The sequence below is a fragment of the Drosophila yakuba genome, chromosome 3L, assembly GCF_016746365.2.
Source record: "Drosophila yakuba strain Tai18E2 chromosome 3L, Prin_Dyak_Tai18E2_2.1, whole genome shotgun sequence".
NCBI lineage: Eukaryota > Metazoa > Arthropoda > Insecta > Diptera > Drosophilidae > Drosophila > Drosophila yakuba.
The window spans coordinates 2,238,236-2,257,638 of NC_052529.2; the positions used below are offsets into that span (position 1 = coordinate 2,238,236).

Here is a 19,403-nt window from a genome sequence, read left to right on the forward strand (position 1 = left end):
AGCCAGGCATAAAGAAGGAAATTTAAAATTTATGCAAAGAGCAACAGTGGCAGCGGCAAGACGTGGAAAAAATCCAACTGACTGAAGGCTAATTTGCATAAAGAAAACGCCAACGAAACTCGAATGTAACGCCCAGGAATCTTTTCCTCTCTCGATGTGGCTGTGTATATTGTGTATGTGGTGTGTGGTGTGGTGTGTGTGGTATATGTGCTCAGTGGCCTGGCAAATATGAAACGTAAAGTGCTCATGCTGACATCGCGACATAAAACATAGCCATGTGTTGGTACAAATGTTTCGCATTTATTTGGCAGGCCTTTTGGCTAATAGCGCTCACACTGGCTGGGCCACTGTTTGGCCAAAAGCAGCAGAGCAGCAGAGCAGAATCGCCAGTTCGACAATAAAGTGTCCAAACAGTAGTCATGCATGGCGTGTGTGTGCACAGTTCACACTTTCCATATATGTTTTATATTTCTGGCCAATATTTGAACTTTAAAGTTCTGTATAACCGTAAAGGAATATACATTTTTGCTTGGAGGATCGGATTGGATAAAGGTTAATAAAACCAACTCCTTTAATAGATTATCTGAAATAAATTTCTTCCTGTGCATTCCATTTCTTGCCAGTAGCCATTTACAAGGTCATCGAATTTATCTAGACTTTGGTTTTGATTGCGTTTTATGCCACTTCTGGGCTGATTATTCGACCTACAAAATAGACCACAATGCGGCCATGGATATCGAATGGACTTCGTAACTCGATTCGAGTGCTTTAAATTCGGCTTTAATTGCCAGGCCAAAATATAACTTGGAGATCTCCCCGAGGTCATTTTCTAATCACCTAATTGGCAAAACTTTTGCCTCTCGCCCCAGGAAACATTTGACTGGGACTCGTGAAAATTTTCAGCTCATCCGCAGATAAGGCAAAATACGAGTACAAACGCTTTGCTTTTTGGCCAGCCATCTATCTTCCGCATCTGGAAAATTATGACTTGAGCCGGGAGCCAAAAAGGCCAAAGGACTTGGCCGGCCAAGTTCATTGTGCCACATTTCATTTGGCTGAAAGTGCTTGAGGGTCTCGCAAATGACGCCCGTGAGCTATCACAGCGAGTGCTTCATTTTTTCGATTGAATGGATGCGTTTGGGATGCAGTTGGCTGTCTGCATTGTGGCCCCGGTTTTAATACTTTTAACAGGCTTGTCTGGTCAGTTGGGGATTCGAAGTTGCGAAAAAACTAGCAGGGAGCTGGCCAAGTGGCACTAGGCAAACAAGTCGGGTTCCAACTCCCCGGCACACAAATCTCCAGCTCTCCAAGGTGATTATTTTGCAATTGTTGTGCCAATTTTTAACGCAAATTGCTGCCATACACATACATACCGTACTGTACTTCACTGTACTGTACTGTATTGCCAAGGCCGGAAAGCGGACGTGGGCAGGAGCATATTTTGATTTCATTATGCCGGCAGAACGTTTCCAGTTCAGGGCTCCGTTGCTATTCCCCATTATAACGGCCAGATGTAGACATTTATGTACATTATTATGCCTCTCCTTTTTGTATTTTTACGTTCTGCTTGCTTACACCGAGCCACCGCCGTCCCCTTCCAAACACATTCTCCATGGGGGCTTATTAAATGATTGACCTAGGCTCCTCACTTACATCCTCCATTCCTGCCCTCCAGTCGCTGCTATTATTGTTATGGCAATCGCTTTGATTGCACGTTAGCAGCATATAATTATATCCTGACAGGGGGACTATAATTTCAGCCAGGACCAAGGGTTCTACGTTAAAATGCCATTTGATGGAAATAGATTGGAGTTTCGATATTCGATATTCAGAGGGTCTATTATCTTTCCTACCATATGAAGGCACTTTTCAAATACATTGCCATTTATACATGTGACATCAATTAAGACTGGTTAAATTTAGTGAATTGGCAAAACGGCTCCCCTTTCGTGGCTTAAATTCATCATTAAACTCCCGCGAACTGCGCTTTTCTTTATTTTAATGCTGGTTTTCTTTTGTTTTCGGCGAAAGCACCCCACTGACTTTCCTTCATGCGCTCGAAAAGCTGCGTAAAAATCTTCGCTGACCGGAAACTAATTTGAAAATGTTATTCATTATGCATAGCACTTGCCCCGTTGCCACTCGAAGTTGCACTCGGCTGACGCTGTTTCGCTGTTCTGCTGTTCTGCTGTGATTTCGCGCACTTCCTGCCGCACTTTTCGAGTTTGTTGCAGTTGCACTTTCTACGCACGGTCTGGGAAATCCCAGGGAGACTGGCTTTTCCGTGAGTGTGTGGGTTTGACCCAAAGTTGAGGAAAAGTTTCGGTTTTCGCTTTCGCCTGGCGCTGCGAAAAAGTACGCGGGCCACTAATGCCCAGATTTGAGTTGCGGCTGTTGGACTTTTAACCAGATTGTTGCCTTAAAGCTGAATTAGCACAGCTCCTGCGGCTAACAAAGTTGGCTTAACCCATTTTGGTCAGCAGTGCTTAAAGCCACATTAATTTGTTGCGAATGCCACATGGGTTTCTTAAATTTGAACTGCAGAAAGTTTAGTCCGGTTCAGTGAATTGAGGCTAATAAACTATGAAAAATTTACAAATTTCCGCCTTCAAAGGTCTAAAATTATCCGGCAATTTTCCATTCCAAATGGGTTAAAGAAAAGCCAGGGGCTTCATCCCGAGTGGCGTCTTCCTAATTGATAGCATCTTGAGCGCATTTCGCCTGCTCGAGGAGATAAAAATTGTAAGTCGACAAATTAAGCCGGGCCAGAAAGCGAAAGACGGCGCCGTGGAACGGATGTGGATGTGGATGTGGCTAAGATGGCTAGAATGGCTAAAACTGCAGTGCCAGCCAAAACGCCAACGGCCTTGGCCACAGGACCAATATCAAAGGGAAAAAGTAAGAAGGATAACCGTGGAAACAATGACAGGCGAGCCAAAGGAAGCAGCCAGGATCTAGAGACAAAAGTCTGGCGAATGGTTTAAGGCAGGGCAAAAGGAAGCGAGATAAAAATGGCGTGCGTCGCATGGAACATGAACCAAAATGGCACCCACAAGAGCTTCCGGCAGACGTCCGCTTTAACAACTCTTTTACCCACACTCACGCACAGCCACTCCCGCACATGTGTATGTGTGTGTATGTATACAAATACATATCCTTGTGAAGGGACACATCTGAGAACGCCCTGCACATTAGCTACGTTTCCAGGGGGTTTTTCTGTGGGGGGCGGTGGCAGCGCTTTTGTCATAAACCCATTAAAAGTCAAGGACAAAATTCATGTTGCATGTTTACTCATGCACACTCACACACCCATACACTCACACACCCAGACACAGACACACCAGAACTCACACATAGATCACGGGGCGGAAGGAGCAAACAGTGCCAACAAAGTAGCTTTAATTAATGAAACTCATTAAAGGCATGCCAACCAGGCACTGCCACAAAGCAGAGTGGCTGAGCAGCTCGGGAAAAGGCCAAAGGATGGCCTAAAAGAACCGAAGGACCAAAGGAACCAAAAGGACCGACTAGAACCAGCAGCAGAAACCAGACTGAATTGCCCGCTTTGACCTGCCACAATGCGTTGGGCCATACATTAGCCACGTTGGCGCTGACTTGGCCTCCGCCATTGAATAAAATAATCAGCAGCCGCCTTATCCAGCTGCCGCCGTAAGTCCTTTTGACTTGGCCAAGGCGAACGACGTTGGCCGAGAAACGAGAGATTCACGAGAGCCGCCGACAGGACGAGAGCCGAGTGCGGCCGAAGAGAGCGTGAGCGAACAGAGAGAACAAAGAGCACAGGGAGAGGATTAGCTTGACTGAGAATCCTTCTGGGGAAATGGTGGTGAAAGTTCATATAGCACTCCGAAAATCGTACTTCAAAAAGGGGGTGGAATCAGTGTAGCGTAAAATGTAAGCAGTTTACAGCAAAGGAATATAAATAAGCAGTTAGCAAGTTAAGCGGTGCAAGCAAGAGGCGCTCTGCCAACAAAGCAGTTAATCTAGCAAGGATTCGTTGCACATTAGCTGAAATGCTAGAAATGTTGCCTCAAATTCGTAAACGAGTTAGACAGAATACAAAAAAAATAAAATTTTTTAATAATAAATATATCTGAAATATATTTAGTATTTAATAAAATCATAGAGTAAGGCTACATTTCAAACCATAATTATAGAATCGGGGTATGTTCCTATAACACTGTTATACCTTATGGCAATCTCAAATGTTTGCGAAGAAATCCGATAGAGGGCCGATTTAGACCACTCAGGACTTAAGCTACCCCCACCAAACCCACCCCAAGGTCATGCGCTCTCGCCACACAGCACACCTGTATGAATTGGCCTCTCACCTGCGACTAGCTCTCTTCGCAGATCATGCGCCATGCACAGAGGACTCTCCGCTGCTCGGTGAAAGGACTAGGACAACTCACAGAGGACTGCGCTGTCTGCAGAGCAAGCAACAGCTTTGTGCCTGCGGGTGGGACGCACACCCACCCCCAAACAGCGCCGCAGAGCCACATCCTGGCCCATCCTGTGGCAGCCCCGGCACCTGCTGCATCTCAAAACAAAGGCCATTTATTTAGAATGGCAGCGCAAAGCGGAAGCGCCAAGAAAATAGACAACACCACAGCACACGACACCACAAAGGGGTGGAAGTGGAAATGGACGTGGAAGTGGGTGGCAGGGGTGGTTGCCGGGCTCCCGGTTGCCACAACAACTGACTCGGACCACAACAACGGCAGATACTGCGACGGAAAATTAACAAATTCGCGTTCGATTTATTATTTTAAGAGCACTTGAAATCAGTTGAAATGCAGTTGAAATATCTGCGAACTTTGCTGGAGGGCCAGGTAATCAGTTGGCGAATGGAAAAAGTTGAACATATTAAATATTTTCAGTTCTTTCGTTTAAAAATTTCATCGGATTTTAATGTTGCGAACTAATTACGTTTTGAATTTTTATTTTTCCAATTTTAGGACAGCTTGCTTTAAAGAACGCTATTTATATAATAAGTTAAACTGCTCTTCTTTCCAGGAGCAAATCCAACGAATAGCGGGACTAGCCTGGTCCCCCAATCAGCAGAAGTTGGCCATAGCCACGGCAGATCGGCATATTCTACTGTATGATGATGCAGGCGAAAGACGCGATAAGTTCAGCACCAAGCCAGCTAATCCCGCGAATGGGAAGAACTCCTATGTCATAAGGGGACTGGCCTTCAGTCCGGACTCCACCAAACTGGCAGTTGGCCAGAGCGACAGCATCGTCTATGTGTACAAGTTGGGGGAATCCTGGAACGACAAGAAGGTGATCTGCAACAAGTTCCCTCAGGTCAGTGCTGTGACTGCACTGATTTGGCTTACTTCGGGTTCCATTATAGCAGGTACATCTCTTTTTCTGCATGCAATGAATTTATTTCATTAGGTATTTACAACAGGACTAGAGGACGGCAAAGTGCGTGCGCTTCACAGCAAGAGCAACAAATCGCAAAGTCTCTACGGCGGCGATAGCATCTGCATTTCCTTGGCGGCCAATACCAAGGGAACTGGCTTCCTGAGCGGCCACAACGATGGCACCATCATCCGCTACTTCATGACGGATGAGGCCACGGAACCACTGGGCAGAGTAGTACAGCATCCAGTGCCACCATTTGCTCTAGCCTGGCCACACGGTGGCTTCTGTGTCGGTGGCTGTGATCAGCGGATAGTGTTTTATGACAGTATGGTATGTGCACAAGGATATGGTTCCTTTGGAGATTTCTTTAGCTCACCCACTTCCAGGGTCGCCAACTACGCACCTTTGATCATTCCCGGACGGAAGGCGAGCGGGAGTTCACGGTGGCCGCCTGTAGTCCGAATGGACAGGCAGTGGCCTTCGGCAGCTTTGACAGGATACGCATCTTTGCGTGGAGTCCACGACAAGGAGCGTGGAGCGAGAGTGCCAGCAAGGAGGTGGACTGCTTGTACACGTTGAGCAGCCTCCTCTGGCGAAGAGATGGAGCCCGACTCGCCCTGGGATCCGTCAGTGGAGCTGTACTCCTCTTTGAGTCCGTACTTCGACGCACCGTGTGGCAGGACAAGTTCGAGCTGATCTTCGTGGCGCCCAGTCAACTGTTGGTGAGATCCTTGACAGAGCCCTCGCAAGCCCTCACCATTGAATCGCAGCTGGGTCTGGAGATCGATGACGTAAGAATTATGGGCCGGGATAATTACCTGGTCGCCCGAACGGAGGAGTCTCTCATCCTTTGCGATTTGACCAGAAATTTGAGCAGTGAGGTTCCTTGGACTGCCTCTGGTCACCATGAACGATTCTACTTTGAGAATCCCACCGTTTGCCTGATCTTCAATGTGGGCGAACTGAGCTTGGTGGAATACGGTGAGAACTCCATTCTGGGATCTGTGCGCACGGAATTCGTGAATCCCCACGTGATCTCAGTGCGTCTAAATGAGCGAGGAAATGCAAAGGAAAACAAAAAACTCGCCTTCCTCTTGGATGCCAAGACCATATGTGTCGTCGATCTGGTCAGTAGGATGACCAGTGGGCAGATTAGTCATGAGACAAAGATCGACTGGCTGGAACTAAGTGAGACTGCCCATAAGCTTCTGTTCCGCGACAAAAAACTGCGCTTAATCCTAGTGGATAACTACACTGGCAAGAAGCAGACCCTGCTCAGCAATATTTCCTTTGTTCAGTGGGTTCCCCAGAGCGATGTGGTGGTGGCCCAGAGCAACTCCAACCTGGCCATCTGGTACAACATAGATCTGCCGGAGCATGTGACCATGCAGAGCGTGCGAGGTGAAGCCATCGAGGTGCTCCGTGAAAATGTGTGTACATAATGCTGTAGATAATTTTCATCCTTTGATAATATAATCCTAATCCTATTAATCTTCCACAGGGACGCACAGTGGTTCGCTCCCAGGACGGACCCAGCGAACACAACTACCAGTTGGATGAAGGGCTTGTGGAATTTGGCACCGCCGTAAATGACAGTGATTTTGGAAGAGCCGTGCACTTTCTAGAGTCGCTGGGTGACAAGCCGGCCGCAAAGGCCATGTGGCACAATCTGGCATTGATCTCCCTGGAAGATGGAAACCTCCGAGTAGCCCAGCGATGCTATGCTGCCTTAGGTAACGTATCCAAAGCGTACTACTTAGCTGGAATGATCCAGCAGGCGGATGAGTTCGAGGAGTCCTCAGGCTCCCCTGGCATCCTCTGTCCTGAAGTTCGCGCCAAGATGGCTCTGCTCGGATCGGACTTACGCACCGCTGAGCGGATTTATCTGGAGCAGGGTGACATCGAGTCAGCACTGAAGATGTACCAGCAGCTGGGCATGTGGGATGAGGCAGTGGCTCTGGCGGAGAGGCGTGGATATAACAGGATCTTAGAGTTGAAGCAACAGCACATGGACTACTTGCTGAGTAGCGAGCAGCAGGAGAAGGCTGGTCAGGTGCTCGAGGAGCAGGGTGATCTCGAGCAGGCGATGTCCCTTTACCTGAAGGCCAGCAAACCAGCAAGGGCTGCTCGTTTGGCCCTAAAGACACCCCACATTCTGCAGGATGAGCAAGTAATGCTGCAGGTAACCGAGGGACTAGTTCGCTCCGAACTCTATGAACTGGCTGGAGACATAGCCCATCGGCTATCCCGGCCCGAAGCAGCTCTAGCTCTTTACCGAAAGGGCGGAGCATATGCCAGAGCATTGGAAATAGGACGAGTAGTGGCCCCGCAGGAGGTAACGGCGCTGGAGGAGGAGTGGGGCGATTGGCTGGTGAGCCGCAAGCAATTGGACGCCTCAATTAACCACTACATCGAAGCGGGAGCCACGCAAAAGGCCTTGGAAGCCGCCGTGGGCGCCAAGCAATGGCGCAAGGCAGTCCAGATAGCCAAGGTCCTGGATGAACCGGAGCTTATACAGCGGTATGCCGTGGATCTCGCCAAGCATCTGGCCTTTGCAGGAGATCTTGATGGAGCAGAGGACATGTTGGTGCGGGCCAATCTGCACAAGGATGCCATAGAACTACTCAATCGCCATGGCAAATGGGAAAGGGCCTATGTAATTGGTGAGAAATACCTGAAGGCGGAGCAAGTTCGCGAGCTCTTCGTTCAACTTGCTGGAACGCTGGAGGAGCAGGGCAAGTTCAGGGATGCCGAGAAGGTCCTGATAGCGGTCAACGAACCCGATCTGGCCATTGCTATGTATAAGCGGAGGGAGTTGTACGACTCCATGATCCGCTTGGTGGAGCGTTATCACAAGGATTTGCTGGATAGCACCCACTTGCATTTGGCTCGCCAACTGGAGTCCCGTGGCAAACTGAAGAACGCCGAGATGCATTTCGTAGCCTCCGGTGACTGGAAGTCCGCCGTGCACATGTACTGCTCCTCGGGGCGCTGGGAGGATGGCTACAGGGTGGCCAAGCAGAAGGGCACCGAGGGAGCCAGCCAGCAGGTGGCCTACATGTGGGCCAAGTCCATGCCCACAGAGGGTGCAGTGAGATTGCTGAGCAAACTGGGTCTGCTGGATACAGCAGTGGGATTTGCCTGTGATTCCGGACAATTCGAATTCGCAATGGAGCTGTGCAAATTTGCTGGGAAGTCCACAGATGAGGTGCATCTGAAGATCGCCATGTCGCTAGAGGATGAGGGGAAGTTCGAGGCGGCGGAGGCAGAATTCTTAAAGGCCAATAAGCCCCGGGAGGCCATTTTGATGTACCAACATGCAGGCGATTGGCAGGCGGCCCTGAATGTGGCTGAAAATCATCTCCCCGATGCTGTGGGAGAAGTTCTGATAGGACAAGCATCGGCTGCCCTGGAAACCAGTAACTACAAGGACTATGAAGCTCTTCTTCTGAGGGCCCATCGCCCGGACTTGATTATAGAGCACTACAAGCAGGAGTCCCTCTACGAAGATGCCCTGCGCATCGCCGAGGAGCACTATCCGTCGGCACTAAACGACCTAAGGCGTCTTCAGGCCCAACTTCAACGGGGTCAGGCGCAGGCACAAGCTGGCGAGGATGCCGCCTCCATTTCGCGGGGCTATCTACAAAAGGCAGCCGAGTTTGCCAAGAAGGAGCAGTTTCGCAAGGCGGCCGAGTGCCTCATGCAGATAGACTCCACCAATGCCGAGGATGCGTCCACTTTGGAGAGAGCTCTACTACGGGCCGCTGAGATTTGCAATCAGTTTTTGGAGGGTCAGGATGCCCAGGAGTTGGCCCAATCGCTGGGACCGCGATTACTTGCCATTAAGCAGATAGGACCCGCAGCTCAGCTGTACTTGGCGGCGGACATGCCCAAGCAGGCGGTGGACGTGTTCATCAAGACGGAACAATGGAGCAAGGCTCGCCGGCTGGCCAAGGAGATCGATCCAGATCTGCAACTCCTGGCCTATGTGGAGCAGCAGCAGAAGGCCAGCCTGAAGCACGAGGGCAACATTGAGCAACTGGCGGACATAGACATAGTCTCCGCCCTGGATCTCCTGGCGGAGCAGGGTCAGTGGCAGCGATGCTTGGAGAAGGCCAAGGGACTGAATCCCGCCCTGCTGCAGAAGTATGTGGCCGTCTATGCAGCCCAGCTCATTCGGGAAGGCAACTGCACCACGGCCCTGGAACTCTACTTGAGCTACGGCGCTCCTCCGATCGAAGCCCACTTTAATATCTACACCAGGATCGCCCTGGACTGCTTGGCCCTGAGGGAGGAGCAAACGGAGCGCGGCACCACATGGCGCCACTTGAGGGACTTCCTCTCCCGCTTGCTGCAGGCCCTTAAGGCTACTCCGGAGCCGTCCCAATCTAAATTTACAGCCAGCATGGAGCAGTTCCTGTTAATAGCCCACTATTACGCTACCAGAGCCGCATGCAAGGAGGTACAGGCACTTCAACCGGTGGCTCTGCGCTTATCCTTGGCTCTGCTGCGCCACACGGATCTGCTGCCGGTGGACAAGGGTTTCTACGAAGCTGGGATGGATCTCCGCCAGGCAGGTCGCGAAGCCGAGGCCTTTGTGATGCTTAACCATTATCTGGACGTGTGCGAGGCCATTGAGGAGGGTTCCGGCCAGTTGGTGGATCATTCCGACCTGGCTAGCACTGATTTTCCCAGTTCCGTGCCCTTGCCCGAGGATATTCACCTAAAGAATGATCCCAGCCTTCACGAGGAGGTGCGCGAATGGGTTCTAGCTGTGAGCATGGACCAGCAAGTGGACCAACAGCTGCCCACCGATGATCGCGGCTTGTACGAGTCAAGTCTGGGGCCCAATGATCTGCCTTGCATGCTGAGTGGATTTCCCGTCAGAGGCCGTCAGCCGGTGACCTTCCAAGGGTCGAGCAACCAAGTGAACCGCGACGTGTGGAGCAAGTTCTCGGTGGCCTTGAAGATGTCACCGGGCAGCGGTATTGCCGACATCATTTCGTTTACCGAAAAGTGGCAGGGTGCAGCCAACTACGTGATGCACTAAGGGACAGAAGAAGAAATCCAAGAATGTAAGTTGCTTGCAATTAGATGCTATATTGAAATCGTCATCCGGGTGTGTGTTTGGATTACAGTCAGGGGATTTGTGGACGCGGTGCGAGTAGGGGGACAACTGCAAATATATATATAAACTCTAGTCTTGACTTAAAGTGGCTCCTTAGGTTTCAGGTTCTGGATCATTCAATGCAGGGCGTTGAAGAGATCGCCAGCGGAGGGCAGGGGCGCCAGTCCGCCAGTCACGTCCGGCAATTGGGTCAGGTCGGGCAGGTTGGAGAGGTGGTCGTGGATCTCCTTCTGCAGGCCCAACATCTTGGCCAGCTTCTTTTTGTGTTCCTGCAAAGACACAAAGAATTAGGCGACGATGCTCAACACGTGTAATTAAAGGGGGACTGCACTAGAATAGATTTGGGTTTTTTAATGCAAATAAAATATTAATACAAAATGCGGATAGCCCACAAGCGACTAGACTAGGTAACATCAAATAATTAGCGCCACTTCAATGGGCAGTATTTAATTTGTTCTGTGGCGAACAACACCCCATAGTTTTTGGATAATGATCTTTATCTAACAACCCCAAAGAGCATGCAGTGCTTAGACCATGGAGAACGTACATCGAGGCGTTGCTCAGCCTGGGAGAGAAGTTCCTTCTGCTCCGCTTGAAAATCTCGCAGCATGGTGGCCAGCTTGGCGCGCTCCTCCATTTCCGCCGCCAATCGTGCGTTGTAGTCGTTCAGCAGATCCACAGCTTCGTTCACCTAAAAGGAAAATGATTAATAGTATCCATTCGGGATGAGGCTTAAAACATTTGCGGTCAAAACACTGTCACAAAGTTCTTTCTCCGTGGCTCTTGCTGTGACCACATCTAAGTACACTTAGATTGGTGCCCCACCTGTACGGCCAGAGCCTTGGCCTTGTCCTTATCTTCCAGCTTGCTGATGCAGCTAATCTCGGATATTTCCTGGGGCAGCTTGGCGATACGCTCGCGCACCACGGCATCGCTGGATGCGGAGTTTTCGATGCTGGTCAGGGCCTTGATGAGCTCCTCGGGCTCCGGGGGTTCCCCCAAAGGCAAATATGGTGGCGTGTGACCGTTTTCCGGTTCCACAGAAACGACTTCCTCTGCCGGCGGAGCTGTATTCGAGCTACTGCTACTGCTGCCTTGGGCGTGATGGCGCGAGCGCTTGGACTTGGAGTGGCGGTCCTCGTGCTTACGCTTCTCGCGGCGCTCGGATTTCTCGGGCTTGCTGTGGCCACCGGAATCTTTATGCTTTTCCTTTTCCGGCTTCTCACTATTCCCATTGGTCTTGCCATTACTGCTTGTGCTGGTGCTGCTGCCAGCGGCCTCCTTGTGTAATCGGGACCTCCAGTCGGCAATGGCCTTGGGATCGTAGACGCCGCGCTCCAGCCAGATGTTCAGGATCCTTCCGAGGCTGCCCAGCAACTTGTCCGAGCTGCACTTCTCGCCAATGTGGACGAACACCTTGCCCAGCACATGGCTGAACTCCTTGCCGTATTCCGGCCCCTTTTTCTTGCTGTTCTGGATCACGTCGTTGGCCAGATACATGAAGGTCAGCTTCTTGGGCTCCGGCACTGTAGGGGGCGGGAATGCATTAGGTTGTGTGCTGCACAGGATGGCCAGGATACCCACCGTTCTCCAGCTCCCGCTGCCAGGTTTTTACAATCGCTGCGCTGTGTTTGCGGTGGTGAATTAGCCACAGGGATAGCGTCTGGATGCTCTGCTGACTGCTGTTCAGCTCGGCCAGCTTCTTGAGGAGAGCCGTCTCCGTGAAGGCCGACATGGCTGCTTCTGGTTTTCCGCCGCTTTTCCGGACTTATTATCAAATCGCTCGAACGATTGCAATATTTTCAAGTTTCCGAAAAATAAACAGCTTGGAATGCGTTTGCCGTTTCGACCAAAATACCAAAGACGCCTAGATCGCAGGTTGATTAGAATTACGACGACTGGTCACACTCGCCTTGGCGGGAAATCAATTTTTCGAGAAATTAGCGTTCCTACGGCACTTTGCTTCTTCAATTTATTGCTGTGTTGTTCTCGAACCGTGCAGAGTTGGCTGCCAAATGAATTTTTTCATAAATACATTTTAAAGTTAATGCTGTTCCATAATACAGTGCTGCCATATATTCCAATTTCCAGGGCTGAAACTCCTAGCTTTCAGCATAGCCCGCCAGATGGAGCCAGTGCTAGGCGCCCGAATTTGAATTTGAATTTAAATATTAGAGCAAATGAATAGTCTATTTTAATAGTTTTAACAAATTGCAAAAATCGACAGTAGATTTTTAATAACTTCACTTGACAAGCAAGCACCCTACCTACGACTGTGTCATCAATCAAGCGCCAGCGCCGCCAAACACTTTTCACACTGATAAGCACACCACTTTCAGCACTCAGCCATCGAGAATCCGAGTGCGAGCGATTCGACAGGTGTGTTGGGCACTCAGTTGGTCGCAGCAGTTGGTTGGAGTCGGTCGCGTGTATAGATATCAGCTCCCGGGGGCAATTAAGTCGCACGGAATCGAATCGGGGCGAGCGCTTATCGCGGCAAAAGAGTAATTTGTGATACCTGTCCGCCGTGTATTGGCTTGTTGGAGCGCTACGCGCTTAAGTGGTGTTAATTTTTTATTAATTATTATCGTATTTATTACTCAACGAAAGTGAAGTGCGAAATCGGTCGCCTCAAGTGCCCGTTCCTACGTGCAAAGCCCGCAAATAAATTACACAGCCATATAGCCGTGATCCTTCCCTCTATACTCGCTCTCGTCCACTGCAGCTGATAATGCAGACGAAGTTCGCCTGATCGATTCCCATTCCCATTCCTATTCCGATTCCGATTCGGTTTACGATTTGGAGTGCGAGTGCGGGTGAGTGTGATTTACAGACCATTAGCTATTACCACTATCAATGGCACATTAGACAAATTGCTAAATTAGCTGCTGTTTTCGCCACCTTACGCACATATAATCACATAAACATACGAACAGCACGAAATCCGAAATCTGAAATCCGGAGAGGTTCCCCTAACACACCTCCCTCTTTTTTGGTGGCGCCGATAAGCGAAGCCCCTCAATTGACTGATTCAATGCCTATTGGGGGACTTTGTGGCTGGAACTCTGATAGCCGATAGCTATTTGGCTGTGGGTTTAATTGTTTGATCTGATAATAGGTGATTGCCAGGCAGCCTCTGATTTTGGATAGCCGCCACCGAAAATGACCCCGCCGCACTGATCCATTGATCCTCTGATCCCATCCAACCCGATCCGACCTGAACTGGCGCCAACATGGACTCCTACTTCGACTCGGCCATCGAGTACAATCGGTCCAACCCCATCAGTCTGGCCAGAACCAGCAGCCAGGCCCAAACCGTGCAGAACGAGAAGAACTGGGAATGGTCGTATCTTGTGGTGAGTGCCTCATCTGAAGGGGTTCGAATTTCGAAAACATCCAGCAATGCAGTGGTGGAAAGTTTTATTCGCGCCACTCTTTATCTTTATAAGCCATCAGTAAAATCTGAGTTTACCAAATTGCAACCGAATGCTAAGTTCCTGCACTTTATAGATCGTGTAATCGTGTTAGTAGTGAGCGATTTTATCTCTATCTGCAAGTATCCAGTAAAAACGTTATTTACAATTCCCTTCCGGGAACTAAAAACTTTATGCAAATTATGCCAAATTGAATTGTATTCCATTACTTGTGAATTTATGTAGCGTTCAGTCTAACGTCTCTATTAAGGTTAATGATGACAGCCATGATAAACGAGTATGAAAGGCACTTGTAAGAGCAGCGTTAGCAACAAAATTAATCTTAGCATGTAGGTTTAGCAAAAGTAAACAAAACAATACTTTTTCGGTAAGAAACCTATTCTCCTGTACTTAATATCTCTTTAGTCGTATCCATATTTCACAATTTTGACTAAATCCTCTACTTACCCCAATGCTACAGAGAAAATGTCGCAACCTGGAGCTGGAGGACTCGTACGACTTCTACATGCGGCGCCTGCGCGTCGGCTACCTGTCGCTGTTCATCTTCATCCACGTGGCAGTGACCGTGATCCACACGCTGCTCCTGCTCACCACGCCGCAGATCAAGTACGTGTACGTGGACATGGTGGCCTACATATGCTCGGGTTTGGTCATCTGGGTGGTGCTGTCCGTGAACTTCCGGAGCGAGCTGGTGAGCAAGCACGGCTGGGTGGTGTACGCCACTTCCTGGCTGGCGGTCTGTGTGATGGTCCTGATGGACATCGGGCTGAATGTCTACCACGCCACCAGCCACAACGACATCCTGAATCCGATCTACGATGCGTACACCCTGTACGCCATATACATGTTCATGCCGGTGCCGTACCTGCTGCAACCCTTTGTCCTGGGATCGGCAGTCACCTTTTGCTACATAATAAACTACAGCTTCGTGATCACCGCCAAGGATGACAACCAAATGCACAGCATCCTCAACGAGGCTATATACCTGAGTTGTGTCAACCTCTTGGGGATCTTCTTTCGCCTGATGAGGGATATAGCGCTACGCACCACCTTCCTCGATCGTCGGCAGTATGTGGAGGAGAACCTCCTGTTGCGCTATGCCAGGGATCAGGAGCGAAGTCTTCTGCTGAGCATCCTGCCTGCCCAGATCGCCGATCGCTTGCAGGAGGATGTGAAGAACCGCATCGAGCGGTCCAAGCAGCAGCACCAGCAGCAATCACAAGTGGATCTGCGACGGAGTGCGGATAGCCAGACCCTCAAAAGGTGGCGCCAACCGGATCATGGGTGAGTTCAATGCTATACAACTCTTTTTGAAGTGATTTTAAAATTGAAGTTTAAATAACTATTCCATATTACAATCCTGCACCTTCATGCAGCACCCTCTTCATCGAGCCTCACGATGATGTGACCGTCCTGTACGCGGATGTGGTTAACTACACCCACCTGACCACCACCCTGGATGTAAAGAAGCTAGTGGAGGCCCTGCACGATCTCTTTGTGCGCTTCGACATCGCCAGCGAGGAGTACAACGTGCTGAGGATCAAGTTCCTGGGCGACTGCTACTACTGCGTGGCTGGGCTGGCCAATCCCAATGCGGATCACGCCAAGTGCTGTGTGGACCTGGGACTGCGGATGATCAAGGACATACGAGATGTCAGGTGGGCACATGTAATATTAGGCGTTATTAATTAAAGTATTAGAATATTGAAGTCATTAGCCGTGTTGTGTTTAGTCACCACTGATAACTCGCATTTCATTCGGCCGGATGAGAGCTGTGATTACTGATAACGATTAGGGAAATTTATAATCGAATCTGTCATAATGGAATTAAAGGAATTTGAACGATTATTTAGTAGACAACAAATTGTTTCACACACAACTGCCGAAGGGCTATTTTCTTCTTCCTTTTCCCGAATTTAACAATTTAAACTGGAATTGCGTGCTCTAATAAACGTAATGTCATAAGTGACCGACGTACCTTGCCAAACTTGATAAGACGAACGAATTCAAATGGAAACCTATAAAATTGACCAATAAAAGCTGTTTACAATTCTTGGAAAATAACTATATAATGTATGCCCACCTTTGGAAACTCATATCATTGATTTTGTGGAAAGTAAAAGGTATATCCCTGTAATAATTACTATTCTCTTTCATTAGGGAGAAACGCCATCTGAATATCGACATGCGAATCGGCGTCCACTCGGGAGATGTGCTCTCCGGCGTTATTGGAGCTGCCAAGTGGCAGTTTGACATATGGTCAAAGGACGTGGATATCGCCAATCGACTAGAGGCCACCGGAGCCACAGGAAGAGTGCATGTCAGCCAGAAGACGCTATCACTGCTGGATGGCGAGTATTTCTTCGAGGACGGCACCGAAAAAGCTCGAGAGGATCCAGTGCTCCAGAAGCACGGCATTCGCACCTTCCTCATCAAGTCGCTGCGCGTGAGTATTCCCCGAAAGGTTCTGCGTTCCTCGCCAGCACACTTATCTCGAACCGAAAGTTGTAGGCCCCCATGCATGACCCGCGTCGCAGGATGAGGGAGCGGCAGGCGAAGAAGCTTAGCGAGGTCAGCAAGGCCAACTTCATGCACAACTCCACGCTCCACCAGTACAACCAGGTGCGCAACCAGGCCAAGCTGGAGATGTGTCGCGAGCTGGACAAGATGCCCATCGGCAGGATACAGTGAGTAGTGCTTGTCAAGCCATGGAATGTATTGCTAAAGGCCATCTCCCTTTCAGGCTCACCAAAGTTTTCAGGCGAAGCACGCGGCTCACCCAGGATGAAATCGAAGAGGAGACCTTTCGCCGCAACATCAGCTCGTGCTGTCTGTTCTTCCGCATCCGCAACTGGGAGTTCCAGTACATGAAGGAGCCAGATGTGATGCTCAAGTACAGCATTGCCTTAGCTTGGGTCATATACATGGGTCTGCTGACCATCCAGCTTCTGAGCAAGGAGTAAGTAAAGCTTTCCCTTTTTTTGTTTTATTAAGCAGATAATAACCTTCGGAATCATATTTAAGTGCTCGCTATCACTACTGGTACATAGATGGCACTACGATTATCCTGCTCACCATGCTGCTGATCGTGTCCTGGTACAAAAAGCTCTGGATCATGTACATGTCCGATGCGGATGTGTCCTCGCCGAACGGCAACCTCAGTGGTTTCTTCTTCCGCATGTCGGATGAGATGCAGCGCAACGTGGTCATCCGCGTGGTGATGTACTTCCTGATCATCTTCTCCTACTGCGCGGTGGCCATAATGCAAGTGGTGGGATGCAGCAGCGACGAGGACTACGCGGATCTGGAACCGAGCTACGACGAGCGGGTGCAGTGCTTTCATCCTTGGGTGGGAAATCGCCGACAGTCTGTCACTAACACCTCTGCTATTGACAAACTTATTTCTCTGCAGATACTCACCAACTGCATGACACTGGTGATTGGCATGTCCTTTCTCTTTACACGGATCCCCTTTATCATCAAGTCCTGCTTCTCCGCCCTGATAATGATCGGCTATGCGGTGCTGGTGGTGTCCGAGTTCAACTACATCTACGCCAACAGCCCCTCCACCAATGTCAACTTCAACGCCAAATACTCGCACATCCTGCTGATGATCATAACGTTCGGCATTTTCCACCTGATGGAGCGGCAAACGGAGTTCATTGCCAAAGTGGATTACAAGTAATAACTGCAAACTTAGCTCTTGCAAGAAGCGTTATTCACACATTATTCATTTGGCAGCTGGAAACGGCAGCTAATCAAGAAGCAGGAGGATGCCCTGATCACCAATGACACCATCAAAGTGCTACTCACCAACATTTTGCCCACGCATGTTGGTAAGTTTCCACAAAACTAGCTAATTCCAAACTAAAATCCAAATCCGCCCACCCAGCTGACTTCTATCTGTCGAACCAACTGCAGAATGAGCTTTACTATGAGGAGTACGACAATGTGGCCGTAATGTTTGCCTCGATCAAAAACTTCGACACCGACAAGATCGGATTGCGGGTGCTGAATGAGATTATCTGCGACTTTGACGATGTGGTGAGTAGTCTGCCATCATTTTCCGTGAATCCCCCATAGAAATATGTACCTAAATTTAGGCACTTCGTAACGCAGCATAGCAATCTTATCGAATCGTAGTAGAACCAAGTGCGCTATATCCAAAAGCCGTCTTGAATTAGATAGCAGTGACATTCTGTCTACCGTCTATGAGATAAATTCTACCCTTGTCAATTGAAGGAAAGCCATAACCATATTTATACTTAAATAGAATAGATAGAATTTTAAATGAAACTAATTAAAGTATCTGTTGCTCCTCTTCCAGCTGAACAAGTACTCGCAGAGCCTGCGCGTGGAGAAGATCAAGGTGGCCAACTGGACGTACATGGCGGCCTGTGGCCTGGATGTCTCCCGTTCCGAGCAGGTGAACGCTCCCCAGATGAAGTTCCGCAACGTTTCGCTCATGCCCAACGGCCGCAGGAGTCGGTATGACGGAGCACGCAGCTCCGATGCGGACGGAGTGCAGCGGGTGCCGTACGGAAACGGGAGCAACATAGCCCTGGACCTCGACTTGGAGCGGGGTCAGTACGAGGGCAATGTGATCACCAGTGGGCCGCGCATCAGCACCACCCAAAACGGGAGCAGCAGCAACGAGGTGGTGCGTGTGATGGCCGAGTTTGCCCTGGACCTGATGCGCACCATGCGGCGCTTCAACACGGAGAACATGCAGACGGAGTACGAGGGCAGCACCGACTACGGCATGCTAAGGATCGGCATTTCACACGGCAGGGCCATGGCCGGAGTGGTGGGCATCTCGAAGCCCCACTACGACATCTGGGGCAACCCCGTGAACATGGCCTCCCGCATGGACTCCACCGGCGTGCCCGGCCAGATCCAAGTCACCGAGAACACAGCGCTCAAGCTGCGCGAGTTCAACATCCAGTGCAACTACCGGGGCATGACCTTTGTCAAGGGGCGTGGCAACATACCCACCTACATCATCGGCACCGACAGCGAGTACCAGTTCCTGCCACATCGCCCGCCCGCGGCAACCAAAGAAGACTAGCTGAATTTTACCAGAGATTAGGTCTAAGGCATGCATGTATATAAATATATTAGGCTTAAGGCAGTCACAAATAAATGCTGTAATTCGAACTAAACAAGTTGGGCAGACTTTCCATGTTTTTTCTGTCCATAAGCCGCGTAGTTCCGTTTGGCAGTACAACAGAATATCTCGGAGCCTTTAGCATCCTTGGATTATGTTCGTCTGATGCCACAAATCGGGTAATTTGCCGCAATACGCTAGTTTGTGGCAAATTGGTGGAGCAAATTGGGAGATTTTTCGATTCAAGTACCAGGCGAACAGGAAACGCAGAAGGTGACTAACGATTCCCAGCAGCAGCCTGCTAACGATTATGTTCGCCTAGTGCTTAAAATCAATCACGAAA

General features: G+C 49.7%; 3 protein-coding genes across 5 annotated transcripts; 2 read left to right on the top strand and 1 right to left on the bottom strand.

The window, feature by feature from the left end:
• The first annotated feature begins 4,709 nt into the window (after positions 1-4,709).
• LOC6532502 (intraflagellar transport protein 172 homolog) lies at positions 4,710-10,505 on the top strand. Its single transcript, XM_002093212.3, has 5 exons — positions 4,710-4,850; positions 5,035-5,380; positions 5,435-5,721; positions 5,778-6,821; positions 6,893-10,505. Exons 1-5 carry the CDS (start codon positions 4,812-4,814, stop codon positions 10,439-10,441), a joined length of 5,265 nt encoding a protein of 1,754 aa, XP_002093248.1. The 5' UTR covers positions 4,710-4,811; the 3' UTR covers positions 10,442-10,505.
• LOC6532503 (regulation of nuclear pre-mRNA domain-containing protein 1A) lies at positions 10,468-12,372 on the bottom strand. Its single transcript, XM_002093213.3, has 4 exons — positions 12,104-12,372; positions 11,345-12,045; positions 11,067-11,210; positions 10,468-10,788 (listed from the first exon to the last, which is right to left on the bottom strand). Exons 1-4 carry the CDS (start codon positions 12,252-12,254, stop codon positions 10,636-10,638), a joined length of 1,149 nt encoding a protein of 382 aa, XP_002093249.1. The 5' UTR covers positions 12,255-12,372; the 3' UTR covers positions 10,468-10,635.
• Positions 12,373-12,911: 539 nt separating this feature from the next.
• Positions 12,912-19,115, top strand: LOC6532504 (adenylyl cyclase X E). Of its 3 annotated transcripts, XM_002093214.4 has the most exons (12): positions 12,920-13,335; positions 13,638-13,875; positions 14,414-15,237; positions 15,330-15,611; positions 16,114-16,399; positions 16,465-16,640; positions 16,697-16,912; positions 16,978-17,302; positions 17,366-17,634; positions 17,695-17,789; positions 17,846-17,997; positions 18,281-19,115. In XM_002093214.4, exons 2-12 carry the CDS (start codon positions 13,753-13,755, stop codon positions 19,019-19,021), a joined length of 3,489 nt encoding a protein of 1,162 aa, XP_002093250.1. In that variant the 5' UTR covers positions 12,920-13,335; positions 13,638-13,752; the 3' UTR covers positions 19,022-19,115. The 3 variants fall into 3 exon arrangements, with proteins under 3 accessions (XP_015049403.1, XP_002093250.1, XP_015049401.1); XM_015193915.3 differs by lacking the exons at positions 12,920-13,335; positions 13,638-13,875 and adding an exon at positions 14,199-14,320; XM_015193917.3 differs by lacking the exons at positions 16,697-16,912; positions 16,978-17,302; positions 17,366-17,634; ... (1 more) ...; positions 17,846-17,997; positions 18,281-19,115 and having other exon boundaries at positions 12,912-13,335; positions 16,459-16,543.
• The last annotated feature ends 288 nt before the right edge of the window (positions 19,116-19,403 follow it).

Excerpts from the sequence above, each read along its gene's own strand:
- LOC6532504 (XM_002093214.4), top strand. The coding sequence starts at position 13,753 with ATGGACTCCTACTTCGACTCGGCCATCGAGTACAATCGGTCCAACCCC. Across the intron at positions 15,238-15,329 it reads TGGCGCCAACCGGATCATGG|CACCCTCTTCATCGAGCCTC; the intron begins GTGAGTTCAATG and ends ACCTTCATGCAG. Across the intron at positions 15,612-16,113 it reads AAGGACATACGAGATGTCAG|GGAGAAACGCCATCTGAATA; the intron begins GTGGGCACATGT and ends CTCTTTCATTAG.
- LOC6532502 (XM_002093212.3), top strand. The coding sequence starts at position 4,812 with ATGCAGTTGAAATATCTGCGAACTTTGCTGGAGGGCCAG. Across the intron at positions 5,381-5,434 it reads TTCGGGTTCCATTATAGCAG|GACTAGAGGACGGCAAAGTG; the intron begins GTACATCTCTTT and ends TATTTACAACAG. Across the intron at positions 5,722-5,777 it reads TAGTGTTTTATGACAGTATG|GGTCGCCAACTACGCACCTT; the intron begins GTATGTGCACAA and ends ACCCACTTCCAG.
- LOC6532503 (XM_002093213.3), bottom strand. The coding sequence starts at position 12,254 with ATGTCGGCCTTCACGGAGACGGCTCTCCTCAAGAAGCTGGCCGAGCTG. Across the intron at positions 12,046-12,103 it reads GCAGCGGGAGCTGGAGAACG|TGCCGGAGCCCAAGAAGCTG; the intron begins GTGGGTATCCTG and ends CGCCCCCTACAG. Across the intron at positions 11,211-11,344 it reads CCAAGGCTCTGGCCGTACAG|GTGAACGAAGCTGTGGATCT; the intron begins GTGGGGCACCAA and ends TTTTCCTTTTAG.